This window comes from Perna viridis, chromosome 8 (assembly GCF_037379345.1).
Source record: "Perna viridis isolate PV_CMFRI_1.1 ecotype Kerala chromosome 8, ASM3737934v1, whole genome shotgun sequence".
In the NCBI taxonomy this organism is placed as follows: Eukaryota; Metazoa; Mollusca; class Bivalvia; order Mytilida; family Mytilidae; genus Perna; species Perna viridis.
In genome coordinates this window covers 959,615-974,503 of record NC_142452.1, presented here as the reverse complement: position 1 = coordinate 974,503, position 14,889 = coordinate 959,615, and the positions used below count along the sequence as shown (strand labels likewise).

General features: G+C 30.3%; 1 protein-coding gene across 1 annotated transcript in view; it reads right to left on the bottom strand.

Annotated features, from left to right (window-relative positions):
* LOC148608740 (nucleoporin NUP35-like) overlaps nt 1-14,889 on the bottom strand; it is a 42,870-nt gene continuing 27,981 nt past the window's right edge. The window contains exon 11 of the mRNA XM_088595647.1: nt 1-3,042. Coding sequence (XP_088451773.1) covers nt 2,965-3,042 — 78 coding nt within the window. The 3' untranslated portion in view covers nt 1-2,964. The remainder of the gene's footprint in view (nt 3,043-14,889) is intronic.

Sequence of the window (14,889 nt, the reverse complement as noted above, 5' to 3'; positions counted from 1 at the left end):
TTTAAATAAAATGTTTATTGAGTGGTGTTCATGTTAAATATACACAGATATTAACATAAATATCACATTATAAAGACAGAAAGACAACAGAATGATAGTATTATATTGAAATATAAGCATGAGGCCTAGAAAAATGGAGGCTATCAACTGTATCTTGCTACCCTACCTACCATATTTATTATCCTAAACATTTTATGACCATTTTGGTTCACCCTTAGATTGTTTCCCCATTCATTTTTGAAAAATTAAATGATTTCTCTATCTACCAACCTTTTTTATCCTTCTAGTAACAGGAAACAAGACTATTTTTGTTTGGCCTGATATTACCAAGCTATACCATGTATACCAATCCCCTGATTCACATTCAAAAAGTTGTTTATGGTGTTGTAAAAATTAGTTTCATATTTGGTTCTGAACTAAAAATACATCTATGTATCAATAATTGAATATGTAATATTAAATTAAACAAAAATACAAATAATTTGTTTTTCAATTCATTTCATAAATTGCAATATTAAAGTTCTTTCAATACAATTGAAGCTGTAATGTTGGGGGTCACCCAGGGAACAAAAAAGGAAGCTAAACGAAAAAGATTGAATACACCAAAATAAAGTAAAACACAAAAATATTAGTTCTAGGGCAGAGACAGATTGGTTTCTAGAACACATAAAAAGTTGGACAGGTTTTCTAAGAAGAATTGGACAGGATTCTAAGATGAAGAGAAAGAAAGGTCTCTAACAAAGACTAAATAGTTGGACAGGTTTCTAGTACCAAGAGACAGTCAGGTTTCGAGGACTAACAAAATAAAAAGCTTTGCCAGGTATAAGGAATCTAATTTAAAATTTTAAAAAATTGAACCAGTTTGAAAAAGTTAATTTTTTGGGGTGTTTGCCCCTGTGGCCCCTTATTACTTATAATCAGTAAAATATATCAGAAATATAATTGAAAAATGCAGAGATTCTCATAATGGATCTAATAAAAAAAAATTCAAAATTGTAATGAAAACAAAAAAGTTTATTTTTTTGGGCTTTGCCAATTTTTGTTTTAAAAAAATGGTTAAAGATAAGTCTATCCAGTCAAAAACTGAAGTACAACAAGAAAACATTGATATTTGAGTCATAAAAATCTGGCTGACAATGATTTTTTTCTTTCCATTTACAATCTCTATATTTTTTTTCATGTGCCACACCTTATATACATTTGCCTGATTCTTAGATGAAGAAGTAGTTATTAACTATAAAGAGTTAAGTAAAGCCTGTAAATGAAGACAGAAATTTAGGTGGATTACTTCCTTTTGAAGGCATTTTGATTTAAGCTAAAAAAAAAAAAAAATGCTAGGTTCTCAGGCACTGCTGCACCCCTAAAAACCCTCCCACATCTGCGATTTTCATTACGGCAAAATCCGGTAATTTTCATATCCAGTCCAGAATCAACTTTCAATTAGTTAATTGATTCTTCTGCATGCTTGACAGAAGGTAAAAAATACGATGCGAATGAGGCTGTTATTTAACACTGATTATTAAAAACAAAAGTATGTCTCGTGGCAGAGATGGCTCTTATTTCTTGCCACATCTAATATTCCAGTAAAGTTTTAATGCCATAGAGTATTTTATTTAACTTCTCAACATCCAGTAAATTTACAGAATTGTTCAATTTGATGAAATTTCCCCCAAAAAAAAAAGAAAACTTACTTCTGATAAAAAAAAATATAAAAAATAAAATAAAACTCCCTCCCACATCAATTTTTCTAAAAAGTGGCCTGATAATCTAGGCATTTTTTTTGTATGGCCTTATTTCAACCTTTTTATGATTAATTTTTTCTAAAAATTCACTTTTAAAAAAAGCTTTTAATGTGGAAGATCACATTTACGTTGATATCAAGCATCTTCCTACTCCAAACAAAGTCTATCCTCTGAATTTAGTTTAAATGATTTAACAACTAGAACAGTGTATGAAATGTTTTAGATTTGGCCCACTTCAGCCCCTTTTAATCAAAAACTATAAGAGAATTCTGAAAATTCGATTAAAAAAAAACAAGCAGAGAATTACATAAGAAATTTAATATTTTAAAACAAATGTTAAAGTCAGACAAAGGAACAAGGCCTACTTTGGCTCCCTATAACTTGAATATAGAGGTATCTGAATAAAAAAGCCTGCAGGGATTTTCATAAAGAATCTAATTAAAAAAAAAGAACTCTGCAGCATGATGTGACCACAGCCAGTTGAACTCTGTTTACTTGGGGCAAGGGTGCTCCTATCATTAGTTTTTTAAACACTTAAGCCATTCATAATGAAAACAACTGGTTTGGATACTATGTTGCATAAAATTTGAAATTCAATTACAAGTGAAAAAAGTTCAGCTTTAAGGGAACTGATCACAGACCTTTGACTCAGATCCCTATAACTAAAGTACAAGAATTATTTCTGTCAACAAGATTAAAGCGAAAAGGAATAGATTACCAAAAAGAGTACTTTTAAACCCTTTCTATTAAAAATATCAATTATTTTTCTGATAAAAAATATGAGACCTGGTTGGTTCTAGCTTGATGCAAGCAGCATACTGTTAAGAAAGTTGGTACTTGTGAAAATTGATCACATAAAACATCACATAATGCAATTTATATACAATTGATTGTAATCAATTTTTGCATGAATTCATTATGTTGTATCTGTTAACGACATAACCACCAATAAATTCATACACAGATTCTCTTCATGAAGACATCATACGTGAAAAGAATTTGTACTGGAATTTTAAGTTGGGACTGCATATAAAATTATGTACATAATTCCATACTGCTAATTGCAGACATTGCTCAGTACAATGGTCATTTTATGACATTTTGTTTACAATCTGTAATAATCCACAAAGTCAGAAGTCTAAAGCTTCATATTCTGGTCCCAATAATTCTTCATCTATAATTATCCTATATCACAATGCACTTTATCAATCCTCTAATGTTGTCACCAGCCAAACATATACTCCATAGCCTTAGATACAAATGTATTGGATTTCTGTGGAGCTTGATTGTTTCGAACAACCTTCAAAAAGAAACAGAATGCTAGTCATTATCATTTTGCTAAGAGAATAATATAAATCTCAGCTTTCCTTCTGAGAATATGAGGGTTTTTTTAACAACGTATAATTGATTACATGTAATATTTCTTAAATGCAAGTCTTTTTTTATATTATGTCATGTCATGTTGTTTATGACTGATATGCTCTGTAAATGCTATGATTGATATGCTCTGTAAATGTTATAGCTGTTGTTTATGATTGATATGCTCTGTAAATGCTATAGTTGTTGTTTATGATTGATATGCTCTGTAAATGTTATAGCTGTTGTTTATGACTGATATGCTCTGTAAATGCTATGATTGATATGCTCTGTAAATGTTATGATTGATATGCTCTGTAAATGTTATAGCTGTTGTTTATGACTGATATGCTCTGTAAATGCTATGATTGATATGCTCTGCAAATGTTATGATTGATATGCTCTGTAAATGTTATAGCTGTTGTTTATGACTGATATGCTCTGTAAATGTTATGATTGATATGCTCTGTAAATGCTATGACTGATATGCTCTGTAAATGTTATGATTGATATGCTCTGTAAATGCTATGACTGATATGCTCTGTAAATGCTATGATTGATATGCTCTGTAAATGTTATAGCTGTTGTTTATGATTGATATGCTCTGTAAATGTTATGATTGATATGCTCTGTAAATGTTATAGCTGTTGTTTATGATTGATATGCTCTGTAAATGCTATGATTGATATGCTCTGTAAATGTTATGATTGATATGCTCTGTAAATGTTATAGCTGTTGTTTATGACTGATATACTCTGTAAATGTTATAGCTGTTGTTTATGACTGATATGCTCTGTAAATGTTATGATTGATATGCTCTGTAAATGCTATGACTGATATGCTCTGTAAATGTTATGATTGATATGCTCTGTAAATGCTATGACTGATATGCTCTGTAAATGCTATGATTGATATGCTCTGTAAATGTTATAGCTGTTGTTTATGATTGATATGCTCTGTAAATGTTATGATTGATATGCTCTGTAAATGTTATAGCTGTTGTTTATGACTGATATGCTCTGTAAATGTTATGATTGATATACTCTGTAAATGTTATAGCTGTTGTTTATGACTGATATGCTCTGTAAATGTTATAACTGTTGTTTATGACTGATATACTCTGTAAATGTTATGACTGATATGCTCTGTAAATGCTATAGCTGTTGTTTATGATTGATATGCTCTGTAAAATTTATGATTGATATGCTCTGTAAATGATATAGCTGTTGTTTATGATTGATATGCTCTGTAAATGTTATAGCTGTTGTTTATGATTGATATGCCCTGTTAATGTTATGGTTGATATGCTCTGTAAATGTTATAGCTGTTGTTTATGATTGATATGCTCTGTAAATGTTATGATTGATATGCTCTGTAAATGTTATAGCTGTTGTTTATGATTGATATGCTCTGTAAATGTTATGATTGATATGCTCTGTAAATGTTATAGCTGTTGTTTATGATTGATATGCTCTGTAAATGCTATAGCTGTTGTTTATGATTGATATGCTCTGTAAATGCTATGATTGATATGCTCTGTAAATGTTATAGCTGTTGCTTATGACTGATATGCTCTGTAAATGCTATGATTGATATGCTCTGTAAATGCTATGATTGATATGCTCTGTAAATGTTATAGCTGTTGCTTATGATTGATATGCTCTGTAAATGTTATAGCTGTTGCTTATGATTGATATGCTCTGTAAATGTTATAGCTATTGTTTATGACTGATATGCTCTGTAAATGTTATAGCTGTTGTTTATGATTGATATGCTCTGTAAATGTTATGATTGATATGCTCTGTAAATGTTATAGCTGTTGCTTATGACTGATATGCTCTGTAAATGTTATAGCTGTTGTTTATGATTGATATGCTCTGTAAATGTTATGATTGATATGCTCTGTAAATGTTATAGCTGTTGCTTATGATTGATATGCTCTGTAAATGTTATAGCTGTTGTTTATGACTGATATGCCCTGTAAATGTTATAGCTGTTGTTTATGACTGATATGCTCTGTAAATGCTATAGCTATTGTTTATGACTGATATGCTCTGTAAATGTTATAGCTGTTGTTTATGACTGATATGCTCTGTAAATGATATAGCTGTTGTTTATGACTGATATGCTCTGTAAATGCTATGATTGATATGCTCTGTAAATGTTATAGCTGATGTTTATGATTGATATGCTCTGTAAATGTTATAGCTGTTGTTTATGACTGATATGCTCTGTAAATGCTATGACTGATATGCTCTGTAAATGTTATAGCTGTTGTTTATGATTGATATGCTCTGTAAATGTTATAGCTGTTGTTTATGATTGATATGCTCTGTTAATGCTATGATTGATATGCTCTGTAAATGTTATGATTGATATGCTCTGTAAATGCTATAGCTGTTGTTTATGATTGATATGCTCTGTAAATGTTATAGCTGTTGTTTATGATTGATATGCTCTGTTAATGCTATGATTGATATGCTCTGTAAATGTTATGATTGATATGCTCTGTAAATGTTATAGCTGTTGTTTATGATTGATATGCTCTGTAAATGCTATGATTGATATGCTCTGTAAATGTTATAGCTGTTGTTTATGATTGATATGCTCTGTAAATGTTATAGCTGTTGTTTATGATTGATATGCTCTGTAAATGCTATGATTGATATACTCTGTAAATGTTATAGCTGTTGTTTATGATTGATATGCTCTGTAAATGCTATGATTGATATGCTCTGTAAATGCTATAGCTGTTGTTTATGACTGATATGCTCTGTAAATGTTATGACTGATATGCTCTGTAAATGTTATAGCTGTTGTTTATGACTGATATGCTCTGTAAATGCTATGACTGATATGCTCTGTAAATGTTATAGCTGTTGTTTATGACTGATATGCTCTGTAAATGTTATAGCTGTTGTTTATGATTGATATGCTCTGTAAATGCTATAGCTGTTGTTTATGATTGATATGCTCTGTAAATGTTATAGCTGTTGTTTATGATTGATATGCTCTGTAAATGTTATGATTGATATGCTCTGTAAATGTTATAGCTGTTGCTTATGACTGATATGCTCTGTAAATGTTATAGCTGTTGTTTATGATTGATATGCTCTGTAAATGCTATGATTGATATGCTCTGTAAATGTTATGATTGATATGCTCTGTAAATGTTATGATTGATATGCTCTGTAAATGTTATAGCTGTTGCTTATGATTGATATGCTCTGTAAATGCTATGACTGATATGCTCTGTAAATGTTATGATTGATATGCTCTGTAAATGTTATGATTGATATGCTCTGTAAATGCTATAGCTGTTGTTTATGATTGATATGCTCTGTAAATGCTATGATTGATATGCTCTGTAAATGTTATGATTGATATGCTCTGTAAATGTTATGATTGATATGCTCTGTAAATGTTATAGCTGTTGCTTATGACTGATATGCTCTGTAAATGCTATAGCTGTTGTTTATGATTGATATGCTCTGTAAATGTTATGATTGATATGCTCTGTAAATGTTATAGCTGTTGCTTATGACTGATATGCTCTGTAAATGTTATGATTGATATGCTCTGTAAATGTTATAGCTGTTGTTTATGATTGATATGCTCTGTAAATGTTATAGCTGTTGTTTATGATTGATATGCTCTGTAAATGTTATAGCTGTTGTTTATGATTGATATGCTCTGTAAATGTTATGATTGATATGCTCTGTAAATGTTATAGCTGTTGTTTATGATTGATATGCTCTGTAAATGTTATGATTGATATGCTCTGTAAATGTTATAGCTGTTGTTTATGATTGATATGCTCTGTAAATGTTATAGCTGTTGTTTATGATTGATATGCTCTGTAAATGTTATGATTGATATGCTCTGTAAATGTTATAGCTGTTGTTTATGATTGATATGCTCTGTAAATGTTATAGCTGTTGTTTATGATTGATATGCTCTGTAAATGTTATGATTGATATGCTCTGTAAATGTTATAGCTGTTGTTTATGATTGATATGCTCTGTAAATGTTATGATTGATATGCTCTGTAAATGTTATAGCTGTTGTTTATGATTGATATGCTCTGTAAATGTTATAGCTGTTGTTTATGATTGATATGCTCTGTAAATGTTATGATTGATATGCTCTGTAAATGTTATAGCTGTTGTTTATGATTGATATGCTCTGTAAATGTTATAGCTGTTGTTTATGATTGATATGCTCTGTAAATGTTATGATTGATATGCTCTGTAAATGTTATAGCTGTTGTTTATGATTGATATGCTCTGTAAATGTTATGATTGATATGCTCTGTAAATGCTATAGCTGTTGTTTATGATTGATATGCTCTGTAAATGTTATGATTGATATGCTCTGTAAATGTTATAGCTGTTGTTTATGATTGATATGCTCTGTAAATGTTATGATTGATATGCTCTGTAAATGCTATAGCTGTTGTTTATGATTGATATACTCTGTAAATGTTATAGCTGTTGTTTATGACTGATATGCTCTGTAAATGTTATAGCTGTTGTTTATGATTGATATGCTCTGTAAATGTTATGATTGATATGCTCTGTAAATGCTATAGCTGTTGTTTATGATTGATATGCTCTGTAAATGTTATGATTGATATGCTCTGTAAATGCTATGATTGATATGCTCTGTAAATGCTATGATTGATATGCTCTGTAAATGCTATGATTGATATGCTCTGTAAATGTTATAGCTGTTGTTTATGACTGATATACTCTGTAAATGTTATGATTGATATGCTCTGTAAATGTTATGACTGATATGCTCTGTAAATGTTATAGCTGTTGTTTATGATTGATATGCTCTGTAAATGTTATGATTGATATGCTCTGTAAATGTTATAGCTGTTGTTTATGATTGATATGCTCTGTAAATGTTATGATTGATATGCTCTGTAAATGTTATGACTGATATGCTCTGTAAATGTTATAGCTGTTTATGATTGATATGCTCTGTAAATGTTATAGCTGTTGTTTATGACTGATATGCTCTGTAAATGCTATGATTGATATGCTCTGTAAATGCTATGATTGATATGCTCTGTAAATGTTATAGCTGTTGCTTATGACTGATATGCTCTGTAAATGCTATGATTGATATGCTCTGTAAATGCTATGATTGATATGCTCTGTAAATGTTATAGCTGTTGCTTATGATTGATATGCTCTGTAAATGTTATAGCTGTTGCTTATGATTGATATGCTCTGTAAATGTTATAGCTGTTGTTTATGACTGATATGCTCTGTAAATGCTATAGCTATTGTTTATGACTGATATGCTCTGTAAATGTTATAGCTGTTGTTTATGATTGATATGCTCTGTAAATGTTATGATTGATATGCTCTGTAAATGTTATAGCTGTTGCTTATGACTGATATGCTCTGTAAATGTTATGACTGATATGCTCTGTAAATGCTATGATTGATATGCTCTGTAAATGTTATAGCTGTTGTTTATGACTGATATGCTCTGTAAATGTTATGACTGATATGCTCTGTAAATGCTATGATTGATATACTCTGTAAATGCTATAGCTGTTGTTTATGACTGATATGCTCTGTAAATGTTATAGCTGTTGTTTATGACTGATATGCTCTGTAAATGCTATGATTGATATGCTCTGTAAATGTTATAGCTGTTGTTTATGACTAATATGCTCTGTAAATGTTATGACTGATATGCTCTGTAAATGCTATGATTGATATGCTCTGTAAATGCTATAGTTGTTGTTTATAACTGATATGCCCTGTAAATGTTATAGCTGTTGTTTATGATTGATATGCTCTGTAAATGTTATAGCTGTTGTTTATGATTGATATGCTCTGTAAATGTTATAGCTGTTGTTTATGACTGATATGCTCTGTAAATGCTATGATTGATATGCTCTGTAAATGCTATGATTGATATGCTCTGTAAATGTTATGATTGATATGCTCTGTAAATGCTATGATTGATATACTCTGTAAATGTTATAGCTGTTGTTTATGATTGATATGCTCTGTAAATGCTATGGCTGTTGTTTATGACTGATATGCTCTGTAAATGCTATGATTGATATACTCTGTAAATGTTATAGCTGTTGTTTATGACTGATATACTCTGTAAATGTTATAGCTGATGTTTATGATTGATATGCTCTGTAAATGTTATAGCTGATGTTTATGATTGATATGCTCTGTAAATGTTATAGCTGTTGTTTATGATTGATATGCTCTGTAAATGTTATGACTGATATGCTCTGTAAATGTTATAGCTGTTGTTTATGATTGATATGCTCTGTAAATGTTATAGCTGTTGTTTATGATTGATATGCTCTGTAAATGCTATGATTGATATGCTCTGTAAATGCTATGATTGATATGCTCTGTAAATGTTATAGCTGTTGTTTATGATTGATATGCTCTGTAAATGTTATAGCTGTTGTTTATGATTGATATGCTCTGTAAATGTTATAGCTGTTGTTTATGATTGATATGCTCTGTAAATGCTATGATTGATATGCTCTGTAAATGTTATAGCTGTTGTTTATGATTGATATGCTCTGTAAATGCTATAGCTGTTGTTTATGATTGATATGCTCTGTAAATGCTATGATTGATATGCTCTGTAAATGCTATGATTGATATGCTCTGTAAATGTTATAGCTGTTCTTTATGACTGATATACTCTGTAAATGTTATGATTGATATGCTCTGTAAATGTTATAACTGATATGCTCTGTAAATGTTATAGCTGTTGTTTATGACTGATATACTCTGTAAATGTTATAGCTGTTGTTTATGATTGATATGCTCTGTAAATGTTATGATTGATATGCTCTGTAAATGTTATAGCTATTGTTTATGATTGATATGCTCTGTAAATGTTATGATTGATATGCTCTGTAAATGTTATGACTGATATGCTCTGTAAATGTTATAGCTGTTTATGATTGATATGCTCTGTAAATGCTATGATTGATATGCTCTGTAAATGCTATAGTTTTTGTTTATGACTGATATGCCCTGTAAATGTTATAGCTGTTGTTTATGATTGATATGCTCTGTAAATGTTATAGCTGTTGTTTATGATTGATATGCTCTGTAAATGTTATAGCTGTTGTTTATGACTGATATGCTCTGTAAATGCTATGATTGATATGCTCTGTAAATGCTATGATTGATATGCTCTGTAAATGTTATAGCTGTTGTTTATGACTGATATGCTCTGTAAATGCTATGATTGATATGCTCTGTAAATGCTATAGTTTTTGTTTATGACTGATATGCCCTGTAAATGTTATAGCTGTTGTTTATGATTGATATGCTCTGTAAATGTTATAGCTGTTGTTTATGACTGATATGCTCTGTAAATGCTATGATTGATATGCTCTGTAAATGTTATAGCTGTTGTTTATGATTGATATGCTCTTTAAATGCTATGGCTGTTGTTTATGACTGATATGCTCTGTAAATGCTATGATTGATATACTCTGTAAATGTTATAGCTGTTGTTTATGACTGATATACTCTGTAAATGTTATAGCTGATGTTTATGATTGATATGCTCTGTAAATGCTATGACTGATATGCTCTGTAAATGTTATGATTGATATGCTCTGTAAATGTTATAGCTGTTGTTTATGATTGATATGCTCTGTAAATGCTATAGCTGTTGTTTATGACTGATATGCTCTGTAAATGTTATAGCTGTTGTTTATGATTGATATGCTCTGTAAATGTTATAGCTGTTGTTTATGATTGATATACTCTGTAAATGTTATAGCTGTTGTTTATGACTGATATGCTCTGTAAATGCTATGATTGATATGCTCTGTAAATGCTATAGCTGTTGTTTATGATTGATATGCTCTGTAAATGTTATAGCTGTTGTTTATGATTGATATGCTCTGTAAATGTTATAGCTGTTGTTTATGATTGATATACTCTGTAAATGTTATAGCTGTTGTTTATGACTGATATGCTCTGTAAATGCTATGATTGATATGCTCTGTAAATGTTATGGCTGTTGTTTATGATTGATATGCTCTGTAAATGTTATAGCTATTGTTTATGACTGATATGCTCTGTAAATGTTATAGCTGTTGTTTATGATTGATATGCTCTGTTAATGTTATAGCTGTTGTTTATGATTGATATGCTCTGTTAATGTTATAGCTGTTGTTTATGACTGATATGCTCTGTAAATGCTATGATTGATATGCTCTGTAAATGTTATGATTGATATGCTCTGTAAATGCTATAGCTGTTGTTTATGACTGATATACTCTGTTAATGTTATAGCTGTTGTTTATGACTGATATGCTCTGTTAATGTTATAGCTGTTGTTTATGATTGATATGCTCTGTAAATGCTATGATTGATATGCTCTGTAAATGTTATAGCTGTTGTTTATGATTGATATGCTCTGTAAATGTTATAGCTGTTGTTTATGATTGATATGCTCTGTAAATGTTATAGCTGTTGTTTATGATTGATATGCTCTGTAAATGCTATGATTGATATGCTCTGTAAATGTTATAGCTGTTGTTTATGACTGATATACTCTGTAAATGTTATAGCTGATGTTTATGATTGATATGCTCTGTAAATGCTATAGCTGTTGTTTATGACTGATATGCTCTGTAAATGTTATAGCTGTTGTTTATGATTGATATGCTCTGTAAATGATATAGCTGTTGTTTATGACTGATATGCTCTGTAAATGTTATAGCTGTTGTTTATGATTGATATGCTCTGTAAATGCTATGATTGATATGCTCTGTAAATGTTATAGCTGTTGTTTATGATTGATATGCTCTGTAAATGTTATAGCTGTTGTTTATGATTGATATGCTCTGTAAATGCTATGATTGATATGCTCTGTAAATGCTATGATTGATATGCTCTGTAAATGTTATAGCTGTTGTTTATGATTGATATGCTCTGTAAATGTTATAGCTGTTGTTTATGATTGATATGCTCTGTAAATGTTATAGCTGTTGTTTATGATTGATATGCTCTGTAAATGCTATGATTGATATGCTCTGTAAATGCTATAGCTGTTGTTTATGATTGATATGCTCTGTAAATGTTATAGCTGTTGTTTATGATTGATATGCTCTGTAAATGTTATGATTGATATGCTCTGTAAATGTTATAGCTGTTGTTTATGATTGATATGCTCTGTAAATGTTATAGCTGTTGTTTATGACTGATATGCTCTGTAAATGTTATGATTGATATGCTCTGTAAATGCTATGATTGATATACTCTGTAAATGTTATAGCTGTTGTTTATGATTGATATGCTCTGTAAATGCTATGATTGATATGCTCTGTAAATGCTATGATTGATATGCTCTGTAAATGTTATAGCTGTTGTTTATGACTGATATGCTCTGTAAATGTTATAGCTGTTGTTTATGATTGATATGCTCTGTAAATGCTATAGCTGTTGTTTATGATTGATATGCTCTGTAAATGTTATAGCTGTTGTTTATGACTGATATGCTCTGTAAATGTTATGATTGATATGCTCTGTAAATGCTATGATTGATATGCTCTGTAAATGCTATAGCTGTTGTTTATGATTGATATGCTCTGTAAATGCTATGATTGATATGCTCTGTAAATGTTATAGCTGTTGTTTATGATTGATATGCTCTGTAAATGCTATGATTGATATGCTCTGTAAATGTTATAGCTGTTGTTTATGATTGATATGCTCTGTAAATGTTATGATTGATATGCTCTGTAAATGTTATGATTGATATGCTCTGTAAATGCTATGATTGATATGCTCTGTAAATGTTATAGCTGTTGTTTATGATTGATATGCTCTGTAAATGTTATGATTGATATGCTCTGTAAATGTTATAGCTGTTGTTTATGACTGATATGCTCTGTAAATGTTATGATTGATATGCTCTGTAAATGCTATGATTGATATGCTCTGTAAATGCTATAGCTGTTGTTTATGATTGATATGCTCTGTAAATGCTATGACTGATATGCTCTGTAAATGTTATGATTGATATGCTCTGTAAATGTTATAGCTGTTGTTTATGATTGATATGCTCTGTAAATGCTATGACTGATATGCTCTGTAAATGTTATGATTGATATGCTCTGTAAATGTTATAGCTGTTGTTTATGATTGATATGCTCTGTAAATGTTATAGCTGTTGTTTATGACTGATATGCTCTGTAAATGTTATAGCTGTTGTTTATGATTGATATGCTCTGTAAATGCTATGATTGATATGCTCTGTAAATGTTATAGCTGTTGTTTATGATTGATATGCTCTGTAAATGTTATAGCTGTTGTTTATGATTGATATGCTCTGTAAATGCTATGATTGATATGCTCTGTAAATGTTATAGCTGTTGTTTATGATTGATATGCTCTGTAAATGTTATGATTGATATGCTCTGTAAATGTTATGATTGATATGCTCTGTAAATGTTATAGCTGTTGTTTATGATTGATATGCTCTGTAAATGTTATGACTGATATGCTCTGTAAATGCTATAGCTGTTGTTTATGATTGATATGCTCTGTAAATGTTATGACTGATATGCTCTGTAAATGTTGTAGCTGTTGTTTATGATTGATATGCTCTGTAAATGTTATGACTGATATGCTCTGTAAATGCTATGATTGATATGCTCTGTAAATGCTATAGTTGTTGTTTATGACTGATATGCCCTGTAAATGTTATAGCTGTTGTTTATGATTGATATGCTCTGTAAATGTTATAGCTGTTGTTTATGACTGATATGCTCTGTAAATGCTATGATTGATGTGCTCTGTAAATGTTATAGCTGTTGTTTATGATTGATATGCTCTGTAAATGTTATAGCTGTTGTTTATGACTGATATGCTCTGTAAATGTTATAGCTGTTGTTTATGACTGATATGCTCTGTAAATGTTATAGCTGTTGTTTATGACTGATATGCTCTGTAAATGCTATAGCTGTTGTTTATGACTGATATGCTCTGTAAATGTCATAGCTGTTGTTTATGACTGATATGCTCTGTAAATGCTATGATTGATATACTCTGTAAATGTTATAGCTGTTGTTTATGACTGATATGTTCTGTAAATGCTATGACTGATATGCTCTGTAAATGTTATAGCTGTTGTTTATGACTGATATACTCTGTAAATGTTATAGCTGTTGTTTATGATTGATATGCTCTGTAAATGTCATAGCTGTTGTTTATGACTGATATGCTCTGTAAATGTTATGATTGATATGCTCTGTAAATGTCATAGCTGTTGTTTATGACTGATATGCTCTGTAAATGCTATGACTGATATGCTCTGTAAATGCTATGACTGATATGCTCTGTAAATGCTATAGCTGTTGTTTATGACTGATATGTTCTGTAAATATTATAGCTGTTGTTTATGACTGATATGCTCTGTAAATGTTATGATTGATATGCTCTGTAAATGCTATGACTGATATGCTCTGTAAATGATATAGCTGTTGTTTATGACTGATATACTCTGTAAATGTTATAGCTGTTGTTTATGACTGATATGCTCTGTAAATGTTATAGCTGTTGTTTATGACTGATATGCTCTGTAAATGCTATGATTGATATGCTCTGTAAATGCTATGATTGATATGCTCTGTAAATGCTATGATTGATATGCTCTGTAAATGTTATAGCTGTTGTTTATGACTGATATACTCTGTAAATGTTATGATTGATATGCTCTGTAAATGTTATGACTGATATGCTCTGTAAATGTTATAGCTGTT